This window comes from Drosophila eugracilis, unplaced genomic scaffold (genome assembly GCF_018153835.1).
Source record: "Drosophila eugracilis isolate 14026-0451.02 unplaced genomic scaffold, ASM1815383v1 contig_2155, whole genome shotgun sequence".
NCBI lineage: Eukaryota > Metazoa > Arthropoda > Insecta > Diptera > Drosophilidae > Drosophila > Drosophila eugracilis.
Window position 1 is genome coordinate 1,313,138 of NW_024573039.1, and position 19,521 is coordinate 1,332,658.

The 19,521-nt window shown below is 43.0% G+C and overlaps 1 protein-coding gene and 1 long non-coding RNA gene across 10 annotated transcripts in view; one reads left to right on the plus strand and one right to left on the minus strand.

Annotated features, from left to right (window-relative positions):
- Nucleotides 1–19,521, minus strand: part of LOC108105024 — a 130,393-nt gene that overhangs the window by 61,510 nt on the left and 49,362 nt on the right. The gene's annotated exons all lie outside the window — the stretch shown is intronic.
- LOC108105022 (chondroadherin) lies at nucleotides 6,557–18,760 on the plus strand. Its single transcript, XM_017211420.1, has 3 exons — nucleotides 6,557–7,045; nucleotides 10,497–11,676; nucleotides 18,060–18,760. The coding sequence occupies exons 1-2, from the start codon at nucleotides 6,923–6,925 to the stop codon at nucleotides 11,649–11,651; spliced, it is 1,278 nt and encodes a 425-aa protein (XP_017066909.1). The 5' UTR covers nucleotides 6,557–6,922; the 3' UTR covers nucleotides 11,652–11,676; nucleotides 18,060–18,760.

The window sequence follows — 19,521 nt, forward strand, 5'->3', positions numbered from 1 at the left end:
GTTGCACTGGCGGCAGTCGATCATTAATGAAGTGTCCTTCGGCCAGGACATTGCAATTTAAAGAGCTGCAACCGCAGAGCAGGACCCAGGACCCCTAATGTCTAGATGCGTGTGTTTCTCTCTCTCTCTCTGGAATTATCCTTATGACTCCCTGGGTGTCCTGTGTAGGGGGAGCGAGTACCACCTATGTTCTACCATCTAATAGTCCGTTGAGTCCCAGATGCCGAAGGTCCTTAGAGAACTCTCCGCTAACCCCCCTGGCGTATAATTCCATTTACTGGCTTCTTTTTATCACTTATCCAGTTAAAGATGTTTGTTTTATTCGCCCAGCCAGAGCGTTGCGTTGCGTTTCTTTTTATTTATTTCCTATTTATTTTCTCCTCTATCTTGTTGCAGCTGCCACACAGCCAGCCCAGCCACCCATTTAGCCACCCACCCAGCTAGCTGGTGAGTTATGACCCTGGCTACTAGCTGCTTCTCCTTCTCCTCCTCCAACGCTGCTGCCCTTCGCTGGCTGTAGTTAACATTGCAGGAATTGAAGGAATTAGCAGTGCAGTGGCCCGGCCCAGACCCAACTTGGCAAAACTTCTATCTCTCCCTGCATTCTCTTCTCTCGCAATGGAAAATGATTTCCCAGGAAATTGGAGCATTTTCACTAGGCATTTATGAGTCTAGCATAGAAAGTACTCCTATTACAAGATACTCCTACCTATTCAAATGTGAAAATTTAAGTTTAAGTATAGGTTCTAGGCCTGTGTTTTGATGTTAGAACAGGGATTAAGCTTAAAGACATTCTGATTGCAGCTTAAAGGCAAGTTACTATGGAAACTGTTGGACTTGCTTTTTGGCATCTTTTCTATTTACTAAAGTCTCGATTTTAAAATAGTTTTTGGGTTTTCTTAGAAGAACTTGACTAGAAGGGCAAGCAAACTGGGGCTAGTTAAGTCAGTTCTGATAGGAAAATCTGATCAGAAAATGTTACAATTTTGAAAATATTCTTTCCCACTTAATATCCTTCCTTCTATGCTACCAAAAATAAGCTTTAAACCAGGCTTAAAAAACACTGTTTCTCTTTCGATTTATATACAAACTTATTTTAATCGCTTTCTTAAGAAAGCAACCTTGTAACTAGGAGAAAAACAAAGAAAAATCTTAGCTATTAAGAAGAGGAAATTTGATTTGATTCCGCAAAATATTTCCCAAACATGATCCATGAATATTACATGGCCATAGACCCCCCACGACGAAACTCTCAATGAACCTTCAAAGATTCTTCCCTTCCTCACCCAGAAGGAATAGCAACACCTTACTGGCACTTGCCTGTCCCCTCTCCATGTGGTTTTCCCAGCAGTTCAACCCGGAATAATCCCTTACTTGGCTGGCTAAAAAGAAAACTGTTTTTTTTTTGGTCAGTTAAGATTAAGAAGAAAACTTCCCAAAAAAAGAAGTTAAGGAGAAGAGGGCAAGGAGAGCGCTAGCAAGCGAGCAGTGTAAATTGAAATTTTATTTATTTATTTTGAAATTTTGATTTTGATTTTGATTTTGATTTGCATCTTTGGTTTATTTATTGGCATATGTTTGCCTTTATTCATACATTCAGGGGCAGACTGCCTTGATTGCTTTCGTTTTGGGGGGGGACTTCCTTTTTTGGTTTTTAATAACCAGCAGGGAGACTACAAACCCCTCTTTTCCCAACCTAACTAATCGATTTCTACTAACTAACCATTCAAATTGATGTTTTCTTGTTAACTGTTTTTGTTTTTACTAAAATATATATTGTTTTTTGCGGGCTTATTTTGACACAATGAGTGAGTGGTTGGTTTTGGCCAAAAATTGTGTTAAAAAGAACTTGGGTAAGGGGTGAAAAAGAGGGGCTATTCTGTAGTTCCTTTCATTACTTTTTAAGATTATTAATGTTATAGAAAGTTTGCTTATAAAAATCATTAAAAAATCACCGAAAATAACCGAAAATCACCTTAAGCTGCCTTTATCCTTGAATCCTTTTAAACTTCTTGTTTGATTTCCTTTTTTCCCTTGCGTTTTTCTTGTTTGTTTTCCTTGTTTGTAAATTAAATAAAATGCTTAATAAAATTGATTGATTAGCTGCAAATGGCAGACGAAGTTGTCCTCGAGGAGGGTTAAAGGATAAACCAGGTCATAGAGATAGAAGGAGAAGGGAGTAGGGAGTAAGGAGGAGTAAGGAGTACGGAGTACGGAGTAAGGAAGAAGAAGAAAGGAGGAGTAAGGAGAACAAAGAAGGAGTCAGAAGCAAGGAGTTAGGAGTAAGTAGCCGTAATCAGGAGCGAGGAGTAAAGAGTAGAGACTAGTGAGTAGGAAGGAGTAAGAAGCAACCCGCTAGGACCACCCAAGGACCACGAGCTGGCCCCCACATATCCCGCATGCTTATTTAAAGGCATTGATGCCCGGCTTGATTCCTGTTCCAAGTGGATCCTAAGCCATATCGCAGACTCCCCATGCTGAGCTGCTCGCTCGCTTCTCTCGGTTCCTGCTGCCTTCTGCCACATTTGCGATTCCTTTTGCCATTGTCCTGATTCTACAAATACCCACACATACATACACCCCTCTGCTCTACTACACATATGTAAGATTGTAGAGAAAGCTCACTTAGGTTGTAGCCGATGGAGTAGTCCTGGCAGGACTCCGCTGTTGTTCCTTCCACTGCTTACACAATTGTCTGTACATTATTTGAGTTTGTGCTGGCATTTGTTATTTTGCTTTATCCTTTTAGATGAAGGCAGAGGCAACGGCAATGGCAACGCAAAGTAATGCGATTGCATGGGAAGGGTGGAAGGGTAAGGATAGCTAGTCGCGAGTCCTTAGCCAACTGACAACTGCACTCTGCGTCACCTTCCTCTCCTTCTGCACTTCCTGCCGAAAAGGTAGAAAGGTGGGCGGGGAGGGGGGAGAGGGCTTAAGATATCTGGTAAAAAATGTATGTATTTATCGCCAGCCAAGTGCCACACAAATCCCCGCCATTCTTATGCGATTTCACAAAATAGGCAGCGAGTCAGTCAGTCAGCTAGTCAAAAATCTCCGTTTATTTCCCTTGGAAAAGTACAAATTTTCTTTCGATTTTTGTTTGTTTTTCTTTTCATGAAATGTAATAGTTTTCTATAAACAAAACTTAAGAAGTTCGAACGAAAGGCAAACAGGATTTTTGACAATCGAATGTCAATTTGGAAACATAAACTTATTTTTTGATATTTTTAGTAAGTATAAAATACAGAAAAAAACAAGAAACACTAGTCTAGTGCCACGACTATAACAAACCCCCTTTGAGTGTGTTTGGCTGGCTGAAAAACCATCTCAAGCTAATATGGTATCTCTAGAATACGTATGCTTGGCTTGATCATAATTTTCGAGGTCTTATATATCCCGAGACTTTATGCATTTTAAGGGCGTTAGAGTGGGACTGTAATACGCTTCGGTGGCATCATTGGAAACTACTTAGCTACCAAGAACTTGGCATACATACAGAGCAGAAACAGTTTTTCCAGCTTAGTTGGTTGCTTAATCTCAACTTTTTTTTCACTTATACTACCCAAAATCTCAGCGTTCCTTCAAAAAGCGGAAACCATTTTTTAAACTTCATGGGCATAAGAGTGGTCATGGCCAGATATTGGTAGCACCTTAGATTCACTGATATCCGAAGATTATACATCCCTAGTCCCAACTTTATAGCTCTTATGGTTCTTATGATCCTATCAGTGAATTAAGTTTTTCCTGTTTTGTGGGCTTCAAAGTGGGCTTGGCAGCATGCTAAAACAAACTTGCGTTCTGTAGGCATTTCAAGAATTTGTTTTTTTAATACCAACTTTGTAAATCTTATAGCTCCTAAGAACTTAGTTCATACGGACAGACGGACAGGTGGACGGACACGGCTCAATCGACTTGGCCATTGATTCTGATCAAGATTATATATTCTTTACAGAGTCGGTAACGCCTTTTTCTACCTGTTACATGCATAGCATCTCAAGAATCTCCCCAACTTTGTATCTTATAGTTCTGAGATCTCAGAGGTCATACGGACAGATGGACGGACGGACAGATGGTCATAGCTTAATCGACTTTGCCATTGATTCTGATCAAGATTATATATTCTTTACAGAGTCGGCAACGCTTCCTTCTACCTGTTACATCCTTTTCAAAGAATAAAATATACACTTTTACCCCACAAGTAATGGGTTTATAGAAGGTTACTATTAAGGACATCATTTTATCTTTCAAAGTAAAACATGGCTGTCTCCTTATAGATCGTAAAATACATTCTTAGTTAATATTTAGATTGACTTTGTCACAAACGACAAAGATATCATCACAAAACTAGCAGAAAATAAAGAGAATTCTGATCTTAAATGAGTTTTAAGTCACAACTATATTTTCCACGCTGCTCCACTTTTTGCTAATTAACAAAAATGTTAAGACCTTAAATTGGTTTTATTTTTTTTAAGATAACTTTTATATAGTAACTGTAATTAATTTACTTAATAACAAAACTCTCCACTACTACACCTCCTGTTTTGCCTACCCGTAAACCCCATTTAAGTTGCCAACTTAAACAATCTTCTACAACTTTGAGCTTAGAACGTTTCTAGCAAATGCATCTGTGAATTACATTAGCCTTTTGATAGAGAGAGAAAGATAGAGAGACATCCTTTTTACTAAGGATCCTTTTGCCTGGCCTGGGCAGCTTTGTTGGTTTTCAATTATAATGTCACGCATTTATGCCTGCGCTTATTTATTATTGTGCTGATGTTGCCGCCGCCATCTCCTTCCTCCGACCTAGCTGCTCTTTTACCCAGCCATCCCCCTCTATACCAAATCCTTGGCTCAACTTCTCAGATGTCCTGCTGCTGCCTGCCTGCCTGCCAGCTCCTTTTTGCCATCCTCGGTGTCCAATTAAAAGCCGATGCTGCCGTTGCAGTTTCAAGGATTTGGACACGGTTTGAGGGGCCGAACTAGGAGTTAAGAGGGGTTAACTCCTCTAACATCAGGTGGTGCCCCTTGTGCTGGCCATTCCGGAGTTCGGAGTTTGGACTGCTTGCATATTTGATTTGTGCATTTAAACATTTCAAACAAGCTGTGTCAAGCCAACGCCAGCCAGCCAGCCACCCATCACCATCGCCTCCAATCTCCAAGTGGCAGTGGCAAGTGCAAGCGACATTGCCTCATTCGAAATTCTCTTTAGAGTAATTTCAGTTATTATATTGCTTTGGCTTTGTTCATCCTTGTTCTTGCTACTGCTGCTGATGCTGCTTCTGATGCTGCTGCTGCAGCAACTTAACTCCTACCTGGGCATTATTTATTATAAATGATTAACAAGCTGCTATTTGGAGAGAGAGAGAGAGTGAAGGAGAGCCGCCAGCCGCCAGCCGCCACTGCAGCTGGCTCAATTTCGAGCCATCGAATATTTGCATCTCCAACTTCATCTCTCACCCCAAACTGCATCTCTGCATCAGCATCAGCGCAGCTTCTGAGTTCCTATAGCAAGAATTTCTATCTGGCCTGTCACATCTGGCATTTGTTTTGCCGCTTCTCCTGTCACCTCTGTCTCTCCTTCTTGCTCACTCTCTCTCTGTCTCTATCTCTATCCCTCTTACCATGCCTGACAGTCTGTCTTCTAATCCTGGCATAAATGTTGAATGTGTCGAAGGCTTTGAGCGGACAAGGCCGGAAAGGCTGAGCCTGCCACAGGCCGACCAGCAGAGAAGTGAAATTAAATGCCACCTGCGGCCAGACTAGCACAGTAAAGCTTCTGTTAGAGAGAAATTTAACACTGAAATAAAAATTGTTTCAAACTCTACTAGGGTCAAGCTAGATCACTTTTAGCTTTTAAGACTAACTTGGCTAGGAAAGTGAGTAAGAAAAGTTGGAAATTTGAAAGAAAAACTGAAATTTTTCCTATCATGACTTTTCTTTTGTTTTTCCAACTAAATGGCAGTTAAGTTTAACACTTTTTGATATCTAAAATTGACATTTTGGAGGCTTTTCATGAGGATCTGTCACGTTTAATTACAATATAATCGTAGCTGTCAAATTGGCTGGCATAATTGGTCCGTCGCCGTCTCATTCTCGTTCACATTCATATAACTCATATAAATTAACGAAGCTTATGTTTTAATATTTCACTGATGTACATATGAATATAGTTTATATATATACTAGGTATGTATGTATGTGTCATGTCCTGCAGAGTCCAAGATTATTGTGTTTCTATTTAGTTCGAGTAAGTCATAACTTTTAAGTGTCGCATTGCTTCACTCTCGGCCTTTGGACTTTCAAACTGCCAACTCGAAAACTCTACCAAAATGACCCCCTCTTTCTATATATATAGATATCTTAATATATATCTTAATATATATATATCTCCCTTTCTATCTCTTGCAGTTATTGGCATGCCACGCCTCCGCAAAACGTAGCAAAAAGGGGCTGGAAAAGGAGCAGCAGCTGGAAAGGGAACAGGAGCAGAAGCAGAAACCGGAAGAAGAAGCGTAAATAAATATGATAAAGCTTAAGAATATATAATAAAGGAGAGAAGTGGAAGGAAAGTTTAAATAAAATAACGCAATATAAAAACATAAATAACTAAGGAAAGTGCCAAGGAGGACGAGAAAGAGGATACAGAAGAAGTACACAAGCCAAAGAAGAGGCCAGGCGAAGAGTAGCCCAAAAAAGTAGGCAACGAAAAAAAGGCTGGTACTGAGGTGAGGCCTCCGCACTTCCAGCCAGAAGAGCCACCAGAGACCAGAGGATAAGCAGGCAAGCAGCAGCAATAGTAGAATCCCAAACCAAGAAGAAAAAGGAAGGAAGAAAGGGACGAGGAGAAGAAGAACCAAGACTTGGACAAGAGAGAATAGAGCTCAATTACGCCGCCAAACTGTCGTGTCAGCAACAACGTGAAATGTGCAATTCCTGGCTGGTGCTCATAATTGCGCTCTCCGTTGTCGTCTGCCTGTGGAACTCGCAACAAACCGAAACATCCAAATCATGCCCAGCCGAGTGCATCTGCTTGTCCCAGACTCAAGTAAGCTTAACAATCTACTTGTACTGAGCATAGGGCCCAGGCCAAAGTGCTGGGGAATTAAAGGAGGGGGTTTTTCTCATTCTTTTCTTTGCTTTCTTTTTTTTTTTTTTTAGTTGAGGTTTATGGTAGGTCGGTGGGTGGTGGGCTAGCCTAGCACAGTGGAACCTTAGTTTGTACTAGCTATATAAGCATTAATGTCTTATAGGAAGTATATATAATGAAAGGGGAGCTATGGTCTGGCTAATGGTAACTGTCGGAGACTGTTTTTTGGTTTATTTTAAAACTAAGAAACTAGTTTAGGTTAGAGATGAGTTTTTTAGTAATTAGAAAGAGATCTAACTTAGAATTTGTTTAAAGTTCTCAAACTACTCAACATCTGATAGACAGATCACTAACATTCCATTTTAGGTATATATTATATACGAAAACTTGGAAAGATCAACCTGAAACTTACTTTTGGACAGACTCATTTTTTCTCCCATCTACGTTTCACTGCATTTCCCACAATCATTTTCCTCCATATCTACCTTAACCACATAAATAAATGGATTAATCACAGCTGCTGCAGAATAGCAGGCAGCATGACCATTGGAAAAAAAACTGTTCGCAGTGTAAAGGCAATAAAAAATGAATCTATATTGGGGTCACATACGAGTATTCACCAATAAGCAGGGTTTATTTATACATTCGATGGTATATAAAGCTCTCGCTACTATCAACCAAAAAACTAAATTTAATTAAATTTTTTTGGGGTTGGAAAAACAAAATATATTCTCCACTCGTTAAAGCTTTGTAGTAAAGTTTTAGTTTCAATGAGTTTGTTAGTTAAACTATCGCTTTTTTATTGGTAAAGAAAACTAGATCCTAGTCTTGTTTGGCTTTGGTAAAGTAATCTAATGATCGTAGTCCTTGAAGTTTGATTAAAAAAAACCGACTGTCATCGGAAATATTTAAAGTTTAAAGGTTAAAAATGTCTCTTAAGGTAAAACAAAAGTAAGTAAGGGGAAGAAAAAGCTGTAGTAAGATGACGTTAAGAATCTAAACTAAGTAGATTACCTATCTAAATCACACCTAGCCGGTTTACTAAGCTTTCAGCTTAAACATATTTCAACTTAGTTCAAAAACCTAACTACGACAGGCGACTCCACAGTGCGTTGGCATTGTATGCAAAATCATCATCAAGCTTAAGCGCGGAGAAGTGGGCAGTGGAAGAAGCAGAAGCAGCAGGCAGCAGAGCCAGGAGTAAGGAGTAGAAAGAAGAGCTAGGAGGATCTCTCTGGGGAACTGGTGGTCAGGCAATGGCCACAGCTGCTGGCTCGCCCGCTCAGCCTCTTTGGTCGGCACAGCAGTGATGAGAGCACAGTGAAATTAATCGAAAATGCAGGGAAATGGTTATTTTCCTTTTGTTTCTGTGTCTGTGTCTGCGTCTACTTCTGCTGTTCTACTGTCTGAGTTTTGGGCCAAACCATACACCCCAGTTGAGCCAGTTTATCCAGTTTCCACTTCTCTGTATGTGTGTGTGTGGGCGTATTCAATGGTGTCCCGCGAGAGTTTTGGAGGAGAGCACGCTTAATGCGCATCCTTATTACCAGTGGGAACTTGGCATCGTCATTTCTAGCAAATTGAGAACTTAAGTGATTTCATTATTCTGGATTATAGACAATGCAATGATTTACTCAGCTCTCTCGTTCTCCACTTATCTCTCTTCCCCTGCCCCACCACTTGGAGAGCTCCTTCTTCTGGCCGCATCTTCCTTTTTTTCGTTGGGAAGAACCCCAACCTCCGCCTTTCGTATCCCTTGCTTTAGTTAACTGTATTGAAGAGGCGAAATTAGTTCAGCCTTCTACCCTACCCACCCATGAGAAAAAGGTAACAAAAGTGTAGCATACTTTTTTGGGGTCAGCACTTCCCACCCATCACCAACGCCTCCCAGCCTTATCCCCAGTTAAAGTTCAGCGAACAAGAGACTTTTTAACCGTGTCGCTTGAATTCGCGTCTCTGAATGCATAGAAACGAAAATTTCATTAAACGGAACAGAACAGAACAGAACCGAAACACAGAACGTAAACGGAAACTGAGGCAAAAATAACAATCGAAGGGGGGAGGGGCGGAGGGGTAGAGAAGCAGGCGCGAAGGACTTACTGGGCGAAAGGGAAAGGCGGAGAAAAGAACCATGGAGGAGCCAAGGAAACGAAAACTTTTAATTCGTTCATTTAAAAAGGTGAAGCGTATGAAAATTGTGCAAATGTTACGCAAGAAGTGCAGGCAACCAAGGTTGGGCCAGAAGCAAAAGCAAAACAACAACAACAACAACAACAAAAAAGAACCCAGGTAAGCTGAGGATGGGGTGGTGGACAACAGGCAGGCATGGACCTGTAGGTGGGGTCAAGAGGAACGTGACAGGCGATGGACAGTTATGCACAGTTACTTGGGCAACCGGAAAGGGAACCACCAGCAGACTCCCTCTTCCGTAACCCAAAATAAAAAAAAACACTCGAAAAAAAGTGGTTTTCCAACTTAATTTCCTCAGCTTAAAAAAACATAAAATTTTTCACTGAATTTTCTAAAAAAAATTAACAAATTTTCAAGTTTTTAACTAAGAAAATCTTAGTTCTTGTAATTTTCCTTTCCCGCCTATCACCAACTTTTCTCTCTCTGAAAACCAAGAAAATTCTTGGCCTGAAAACGCACACATCAGCACATAAAAGTTATAAAAAATGAAAGCACAAAGCAGAATGGCCAAAGACCAAGACCAAGACGAAGACTACCAAAGGCGAAGGATGTGCGAAAAACAATGCTAGACAAGGGTCGTCGCCGTCCACCACCCACTCCCCCCTTGGCCGAAAAACAAGAATTCGATTTAATTTTATTTTCAGCAATAAAGCCACAAATTCAATTTTCGCGCCACGCATCAAACAAAGTCTCGCTCCTTCCTGCTGTCCCTGTCTGTCTGGGCACCACCTCCGCCAGTGTGGCGTCTGATCTGATTGCCCAACGGCGGAGGCGGCTGCTGCTGACTGTCATGGGTTGCCATGGTGAAGGTATCAATGGCGCCCACGGGAAAAGCGGGGTGGGGAAATGTCATAAAGCAAGAGAAAACACAAACTGATTAAGAGCGAAAACCTTTGATGAGTCGATGAGTCCCGTCCTCCGCCTCTGACAAAGCCGCACAAGCAATGTTTAGCAGGGGGGTCAGGAGGTCATCCTGTTGAATAAATGTAACATCAAAAGGTGAACCAAACAATGTTAGTCAGAAGAGCAAGGACAGGGTGTGTCCAGGTTAATCAAAGAAAACTCATTTGAAGGAGCTTGGGAAAAACTAGTCAAGATCAGAAAAAGTCAACTTTGGGTCATTTACTAGAAAAGTTAACAAAGTCAAAAAGTTAAGATACTAATTCCTAATCAACAAGAAGATCCCCAACTTATCCCCCTTTTCTATCAACCCCTTTAGGTCCTGTGTAACACCGGCGGCCTCGAGCAGATCCCGCTGCGCCAGCTGCCGGCAACCGTGGAGAACCTGGCGCTGACCAAGAACAACTTTCCGATCATCAAGCCAGACTCTTTCGCCGGTCTGCGGGCGCTCAAGAAGCTCTCGCTGGACGGTAACAACATCACGCGAATCAAACAGTTCGCCTTTCGCGGCCTGCCACGTCTCAAGGAGCTGTCCATTCAGTATACGCCCCTTCAAATGGTGGCCCAGTTTGCTTTTGCCGGACTACAGAATCTCTCCACCATCCTGCTGAGTCACAATCAGATCCAGAGGATCGAGGGCAATGCCTTTGCTGGAACCTCAAACATCAAGCTGATCCTGCTAACTAACAATCCACTGATCCGCATCGACAGTTCGGCTTTCTCTAGCCTAACGAACGTCGGTCATTTGCTTCTGCCGTCGGGCATTCGAAGCATCGAGCAGGACGCCTTCGCTGGCATGGACACAGTGGGTCTGCTTAAGTTGGCCTATATGGATCTCAAAGAGGTGGCGCCCTTTACCTTCCGCGGCCTGTCCAATGTTCTGCTACTCACTCTGCAGGAATCGGATCTTGGAGTGATCTGTGCGGACGCTTTCACTGGACTCACCCAAGTGGAGACGCTGCAAATCCTCAACAACAAGATCGACTCGATCGAGGAACTGAACTTCACTAGCACGGCGGCCATTAAACACCTCAAGTTCTTCGGCAACCACGTACTAGAAACCCCCGATCCCAACTCCATCATCGTGGATGGCGTAGAACACCTACAGCTGGTCAGCAATCACTTCCCCTGCGGCTGTCACATTCACACATTGCTGGATGGACCCCTGGCCGAAGGTGCTCATAATCTAACAGATTTCCTGCAGAAAAACTACTGCATCTCACCGCTGGAGGTCAATGGACGGGTGATGAGCGAACTGGACATCGATTCCATTGGCCGTTGCTCTGACCAGCTGACCAAAGGCAATCTCGGCAGTTCAGCGGCCTCGCTGGCTCTTGGGATCAACTCGATGCTACTCATTGCAGTGGCCAGCTGTGCAGAATGGCGTCATGTTCGTCTCTTGGCCAATCGACTGGCCCAGCTACTTGGTCACGTGGCCTGGCGAAGGCGTCGGAAAAGGCGGAAGGGCAATTAGGCGGATGCTGCGCCGTTTAACGGAGGTAAGTCAAAGTCCTGATAAATTCAAAATCAAAATGATTTAAAATTGTTTATTGTGTAACTTTCCCGCAAGGTGACACCTGCTCAGTTTCAGCTTAAGTTTCCCAATCCCCTCTAGAACCACAAAATTTTGCTTTTCACCCAAAGCCATCTCTCCCTCTTGGCCCCTTGGCAAATGGAAAACGATTTCAATAGCCTCTCATCTTTAAATGCAATCGCAAACATGGCCAGCAGAGTGTTTAGTCATCGTCATAAGTATTCCACGCAGCCGAATCCAATCCAAAAACCGCTTGTACTCCTCTCTCTCTCTCTCTACCACCCACCTAACCTTCTTTGAAACCAATTGAACTGCTTGAAAGCCGTGCGCTGCAGTGCAGTCAACATCAGTTTCTCGGATACAGTTTCATTGTGGAGAGCTTTAAGAGCGGCGGCATGGTGATGGCAATGGCGATGGGCGCTGCAGGGTAGTGGAGAGGTGGTTAGGGGAATCGGGTTCGGGTTAGCATACAAAACGAAAACGGAAATTACAAATTCTATTCACTCGCCCGACTGTGGCACTCTAATTCGTAGCCCCGTATTGCCTCTACACCCTAACCCCCCTTTCCATACACCACACCATTCCCATCCAGAATTTTCTCCCTGGCCCCGAGGCCATCCAATCGCCTAACCCATTTAGCCTTGCAGCAGCAGCAGACGGAGCAACTTTGATGGAGACGTTTGTTTGGGGTCCTTGGAAAGATTGGTAGTAGGGGTAGAACCAAGAGCCAGCCAGGCTATTCTTCAGCTGCTTATCGCAAAGGATTTAGATTTATCTAACTTGATTATGAGCCCCGGCCAGTGTTCCTTGGGTTACCTACTCCCTCCTCCTCCACCCAACAGACCGGGCAGGATGTATAGGGCGAAAGCCATTGGAAAGATCCTGACCGGGCCTAAAACAAATGCCCAGAGAAATCATTGAAGGAAATTAAAACTTTGTTTACTTTTAAGTCCTTCCTCGTCTAAGGCAGCAGCAGCAGTTGAATAAGAGCCAGAATCAGATCCACAAGCAGCGGCGGGACGGGCGGCTAAAAAGTTCAAAAAGGACATTTTTTTCCCGACTCCTTTGCCCGCCGCTCTCTGTGTGTTTGCATTTGCATGGTCCTTGCTGGCCACATTAGATGGCCTATTCACTTAATCAGTTTCTTTTTTTCCCCCTCTTTTTTTTTGTTTTTTGGCTAATTGAAGGACAGCCGACGGCAGGCCAGCAGGATGCGGCAATTTGAGTCCACTTAAAGAGCTTAAAGCCATTCCCCTTCTCTTCCCGCTCAACAAGAGGCGACATCATGGACGTGCATTGGTCGCCAATGTGGCTGGCTTAACACGTTCCCTGCCGCGTTATCCCTCTCCACCGTGTTTCGGTTCTTTTTTTGCCACGCCCACTTGGTTCCCCAGTCGAGTATCCTCCTTGGTGGACAACCTACCAACCTACCAACCTACCGACCGACCGATTGGACCATGTTGTAGGCGCACTTTGCTCTTTGGCGCTTTGGCACTCGTCCGCAGATCGTTAACTTAATTGTTCCGCTTGAAATCCGAAAACTGCCAACGCTATTGTTGCGACTGATAGTCGTGAATGGCCATGACCACGCCCCCTTACGGCAAACGCCTATGGCAGAAACAGAAACAGGAAGAGGAAGAGGAAGAGGAAAAGGAAGTGTATGGGGGGAAGAGGATAGATAGGGCAGAGGATGAGGAACAGACACAGAAACAGGAATGCAATAAAATTGGCGTGACTAACACAGCTCTGGAAGCGATGCGAGCATTGCAGATGAGCTGCTGAGCTCCAGGCTGAGAATCGGATGAGGATGTGTATGTTGGAGGGGTGGGGGAGGGGTGGTTGTTTTGGGAACTTGACTGGGGGGAGGACGGATTACTACCCCACCATATGGTAGCCACAGAAGGGCAAAGCCAGCGCCGCGCAAGTCGTGCGTGCCTCGGCCAACGTTGACGCGCTGCCTGTCATGCAATCAGCAAATAGGCGACCGCAGCAAAAGTCGCGTAATTAACGCGAGGCCAACATGGACTAGGGGTGGCGTGCAGGACCAGGACCAGGCCCAGACCCAGGACAGACCCAACCACACCGCCGGATTTCCCCATTTGCCATTCAGAAGCTTAAATTGGAGAGTCCCCCGAATCAGCGTTCCCCCGCAGCTGTCTATCCAACCCATGCAATCATCTAAACATCCAGCCATCTATCTTTCTATCTACATATCTATCTATCTATCTATCTATCTTTCTATCTTTCTATCTTTCTATCTATCTTTCTATCTATCTATCTATCTATCTATCTTTCTATCTATCTATCTATCTATCTTTCTATCTATCTATCTATTTATCTTTCTATTTATCTTTCTATCTATCTTTCTATCTATCTATCTATCTATCTATATAGCCATCTATCCATACCTATGGCACTCGCCACTCTGTGATAAATGTTCAGCCAAGGTCCAGGGCATAGCAAACATCGAAAAGTGAAGGGCGATAAATAAAATCATCGACGACGAGCTGTAAAAACGTGTAGCGAGCTTTGGCCAAAAGTGAAATGCGATTGAGAGTTGCAAATTGAAAAGACTAGATTAGAGGGTGTGTGCGAGAAGGGAAGGGGTTGGTGATGAAGGACATACATCCAGCAGATAACTCATACTTTAAGTATTTGGTTAACTTTCGTGATTAATAGAGATAAAGGGAGAGAGAGGGAAAGCAGTTTATCCACCGCCATAAGCTTTCTCAGCTAACCGGAATAATCCTCTCCAAAAGGCAAGCCCCTACATCATCTTTATCTCCCTGCCCCACCACCGCCACCCATTAACCTACTCATCCATTTCGGCCTTCCTAATCGCCATCGTCTCCATCTGAATCATTGCTTACTCATCATATGCAAAATGGAGAAGCAGCAGCAGCAGCAGCAACCCATTTAGCAACCCTACCCTTACCCCTTCTAACCACATCCTCTAAAATCTCTGGCAAATTACCAACCAGCGGACATAAATTAGAGGACAACTTCGAGGGTCGAGAGTGTGGCTCCTGAAATATGACAAAGGCCATACGCCCCGGCTTTAAGCGACGTCCATTCCTGCGTGTCATAGGGCATTTTTATAAATATTTGCCTTGCTTAGCCGCCACAATTTATTGGGCTAATACAAAATTTAATCAGCCTATATACCGATTACCTTCCCTCCTCCTCCTTCTTCTTTTAACCCACTCTACTAGCCAATTTTCTCTCGTTTTCTGCACTTTTCTACTACGCGGCGTATTATCAGACTCGAGTTCCACCATAAATAACTGAAAGTAAGGTCGGTTCTCCATAGCCCAAGTCTCTAAGGTCCAAGGTCGGGGTCGATTTCTGGCAGTCTGGCCGCCGGGTGGCAGTTTGGGTTGGCCAACAGCAGCTGCTGGCGGCGGCGGTAAAGGATTGGGCATTGGTCCTTACACTTCATTTAAAGTCAAGGAGTCGCACATAAATTTCCATGCACATAATTAAACGGCCAAATGACAAAGCAAAATCGTTAAGCCAAAGGACGAAAAGGACCAATGAGAAGGGGGGGGGGGGTCAGTCAACGAAAAATGGGATGGGAAATCAGTAGAGCAAAGTGGGTGGTGGACTTGTGACGACGACGACCTCGGGGGTTAAGCACAAAATCTAATAAAATATGCAGCCCGATGACCCCTCCAATCTGTTAATTTGCTGTGCGGGTGTGTTTGTGTTTATCTAATAACAAAAATTATGAAAATCTATGTGGGTGTCCTGTCAATTAACATTGCCTCGTAATGAGTCGAATGCGCAGGCAAACACACACATAGACAGAAAGCGATAGTCAAGAACAGGCATACAGGGCGTATGAGCAATGCGGGCCAAAAGATTGCTTTCAGCAGGGGGAGAAAGGCGGACAGGTCATTGACATTAATCTAGAATTTAGAGAAGAGCTTAGAAAGTTGAACGGTTTTTACTTTGAAGAGTCAGCAAAAGTTGAGTTTTCTTTTTCAACATTTAAGAAAGGAAATTCAGCCTCGCTTTTTATCGTTTATCGATAACTTAATAGTTTCCAAATCTCATTTAATTTAAGTTTAGTTCTAAACACATTCCCTACATTTGACTTACATTTTAAATTAAGAAAATGCACAGCTAATTTCTGCCTCCAACACTACCAAAGAACTTCCTGGCCAAAAGGGCAGAGAATGAATACACCTTCACCTTCAACCCCATCGCCCGCCCGCCGCCTGTCACTCTCGATAACTCACTGGTTCACGCGAAAATGGAAGCCATTGCCTTGAATGTTAGGGTGTTAGAGGTGTTAGGGGTTAAGGAAGGGCATGCAGGCAGGCGGCAGGCAAAAGGAGGAACAACTTTATCAACGAACGCGATTTTGGCCGCTATTTGAGACTGAGATTGCGACTGACACACAGAGTAGAGGCCAAGGCAAAAATGCTTAAGTAAGCTTAGTGAGTTGAGTCTTCTATAACACCCGTCCCCTGCCCTTCACCAATATAGCCTCCCCCTCTTCATCCCTTTTTTAACCCATAAAGCATTTCCACACATGTGGGCCCCTTTTGCAACAATGAAACTCAATAAGAGCCCGGCCAAGCGGGGTTGAGAGTAGGTAACACGGGCCAGCCCAGCCAGGCTCAACAATTTAAAAGTTAAAAACTTTGTTGCTGCTGCTGCTGCTGGCTGCCTGCCTGGCTTTAAAGCCTTTAAGTATTTTAATTATGTAGGATTTGAGTTCCTGTTGCCCTGTTGAGCTCATGGCCCAAAGCCCTGCAAAATTTGTAGATGTCAGTAGAGTAGAGTAGAGTGGAGTAGGTTAAAGTGAAGTGTAGAATGGGTGGGTAGTAGTAGGAGGGGGGTGTAGCAGGGAGTAGGGGAAGCAAGTTGGAGTGCTGCTGCTGCTGGGGGCGGCTGCCAACTGCCAACTAATTGAAAAATCGCCTATGCCCGAAGGCTCGACTTGTGTGTCGTCTCAGTGTTGCCGAAAAACTTTTTCTGTTGCCCAGAATCTAAGTGGGTGGGTTGGTTGGTTGATTGAGTGCGTGCGTGAGTGAGAGATTCGAGTAGAGAGATGCCAGATTCGAGATGCGACCTGATGTGACACATGCAAATCACATGAGCCAGGATCTGGGGATGCCTGCCTAAGTGCTTTGGCTGTTAGTTGGGTTGGTGTCCTTGCGAATCTGGTTCAAATTTACCAAAATCCAGTCCGATCATCTCACTCAGGCAGGCGACGACATCAGACAAAGATCATAATCATCATCATCGCCTTCATCATCATCGTTTCCATTCCTCCTCCAAAGTCTTGGTCTTTTGGCCCACTCACATTCTGGATTCACTATTCACCATTCAGCATCCACATCAACAACATCTTCATGCTCTTGAGTCGGCAATATAAATCAAATCAAAAGCACAAACAAGCCGCGAGTGTGTACACAATTCAAGTAAACTCCATAGAGAGATTGCCATGCCCCCGAAAATCTGAAAGGCAGTGAGGCGGGTGGAGATGAAGAAGGCGGTCTAGGGTTTTGGTCCAGAGACAGACATTCAACTGGGACATAAATCAAGGCGCCGGGTAACTTTGCACTGCACTTGCTCGACCAGAGAGAGTTCAGGATAGTCAGCAGCCAGGACACTCGCGAGGGCAGGACTGCACACACACACAGGGGAGAGATGGCCGCATACAGATATATCTGTTCATATAGATATACGATATATATATATATATACGATAGATAGGCATGTAAGTGCACTCGAATGTTGCTTGTTGCGATGATGACATCGTCATCATCCTGTCCTGTTACCCCTCTGTCGCTCTTGCTGCTAGTCGGAAAATGCTGTGTTGAACATCAATCTGCTTGAGCTATGACAACGAAGCGTTTTATTGTTGTAAACACACAGATACAGAGACACGCAGATGGGTTTGGGATATCCTTTTAGTCCCCTCCACTCGCCTGCTATATAAAAAATGTCCCTACTTGTAGAGTGAGAGAAGCTCAACTAGTTGGGTCTGCCAATTCAAGGAGCTAAACGGGCTCGCTCCTCAAGTTTTTCGACTGAGCAGTTTGTTTATTACTTGACAAGTTGCGTTCCGAATCAGTTTAAAGTTGAAACTATAAAGGAGGCAGCAGGCAGGCGGCAAGCAGGCTGGTCCAAAAGCCAAAGAAACTTCTTTAGCCAAGTTGAGATTCTGCTGCTCTGCTGCCTGCTTGTTGGTAAACTTTTAGTAATCTTTTTTTCTGAAGAGATCTTTCTTAACTTTCGATTTCATGTTCAGTTTGCTCAGCTATATATCTATATATATACCCCTAGTTAAGTTGAAAACCTACTAAACTGATCTTTCCTTTTCTTCTTTTCCAGAGAACTGCAGACTTCAGCTCAAGATCATTGAGGCATCATCTCTGCATCATAACCATTAACTTCTTCCTCACACGCCTCTGTTAACTGTCATCTGCTATAAATAGAAATATAGTATATATATAAATCTATATATAGCATATAGATAGTAAACTGCAGATTGGCAAATGTAAAACGACGCTGCAGTTTTTGCTATCATCATGCGAAATCTGAGAGTCTGCTGCAGCAGCAGCGCTTCCTTTTTGCCTGCCACCAGCCCCCCCCGAAAAAATGCTGAACCCTAGGCTAATCCTGCACAACCAGGATACTACTACTAGTGCATCCTGCATATCCTTTTACCCCAGGGCTCAACAACGTTTGTTTGTTACGTTGTTTACGTTTACGTCGTTTACGTTCCTGTTTGCCATTTCGTTCTATTTTTGTGTTAAATGCAAAATGCGAAAAGCAAAATGCGAAACGCGGACAGCAGCTAAAATCTACAAATACAGAAATGCCGACTGCGGATTGAGCACTAAATTATTATATCAAATTTCCCAGTCTCATATGTGTGCGTAAATCATAAAACAAACACACAAACACACTCATATATAGCTAACAACGAGGACTCTGACATAGACAAAATCCAATGTAAGCGTATTTAAGCATATGTATTTGTATTTGTATTTGTATTTGTATTTGCATTTGTATATGTGACAGTTAAATATATTATATATAAACCTACCTATATATAGAAGACAAGAACAACGTTTTTTTTTTTTTATTTTTTATCATAGTTGATAGTTCATAAATAACTGGGATATTTATTGGCCAATTAATAAAGATGCAATTTATACAAACAGCAGCAGAGACATAATCTGCATTACCTAGCCAGATGGATAAAGTATATATATATATATATATATATACAAATATATATATACCTGCATAGATATATGCATAGCAAGCAAGTCTAGTCAATTAATGCCACTGTATCTTGTATCTTTGTATCTAACGAATAGCTACTCTAACAGCTAGCAGAAACCAAAACGAAAAGCATTTGTACTTATTTTATAAATCGAGTGAAACTATATATTATACATATATATATATAGACATATATCTAGATATATATATAGATGGAGAGCACACACTATTATTATATGGATAAATATGTGATAAAACGTTTGCAATGCCACAAAAACTCACAGATCTAGGGGGCGGAATAAGGGGGGAGGCTTAGTTATGGATATGACATACCTTCCCCCTTTTTCACCCTGCTTTGCAGGCTGTACATATCAACAGGTTACAGGTGGACAACTCTTATCAATTATACTAACTTGCTTATCCTGAAATGTAAAACCAAACACAGAGCAAAGATAACAACACTACCATTGTACATTTTATAGTGAAAACCCCCCTCCCCCAAAAAAAAAAAAAAGTAACCCAACTATATCTATAAGGTCAGCCTATGAAATGCAATTCCAAC

Coding starts and splice junctions, on each gene's coding strand:
- LOC108105022 (XM_017211420.1), top strand. CDS start 6,923: ATGTGCAATTCCTGGCTGGTGCTCATAATTGCGCTCTCCGTTGTCGTC. Junction 7,046..10,496: donor TCTGCTTGTCCCAGACTCAA/GTAAGCTTAACA, acceptor CAACCCCTTTAG/GTCCTGTGTAACACCGGCGG.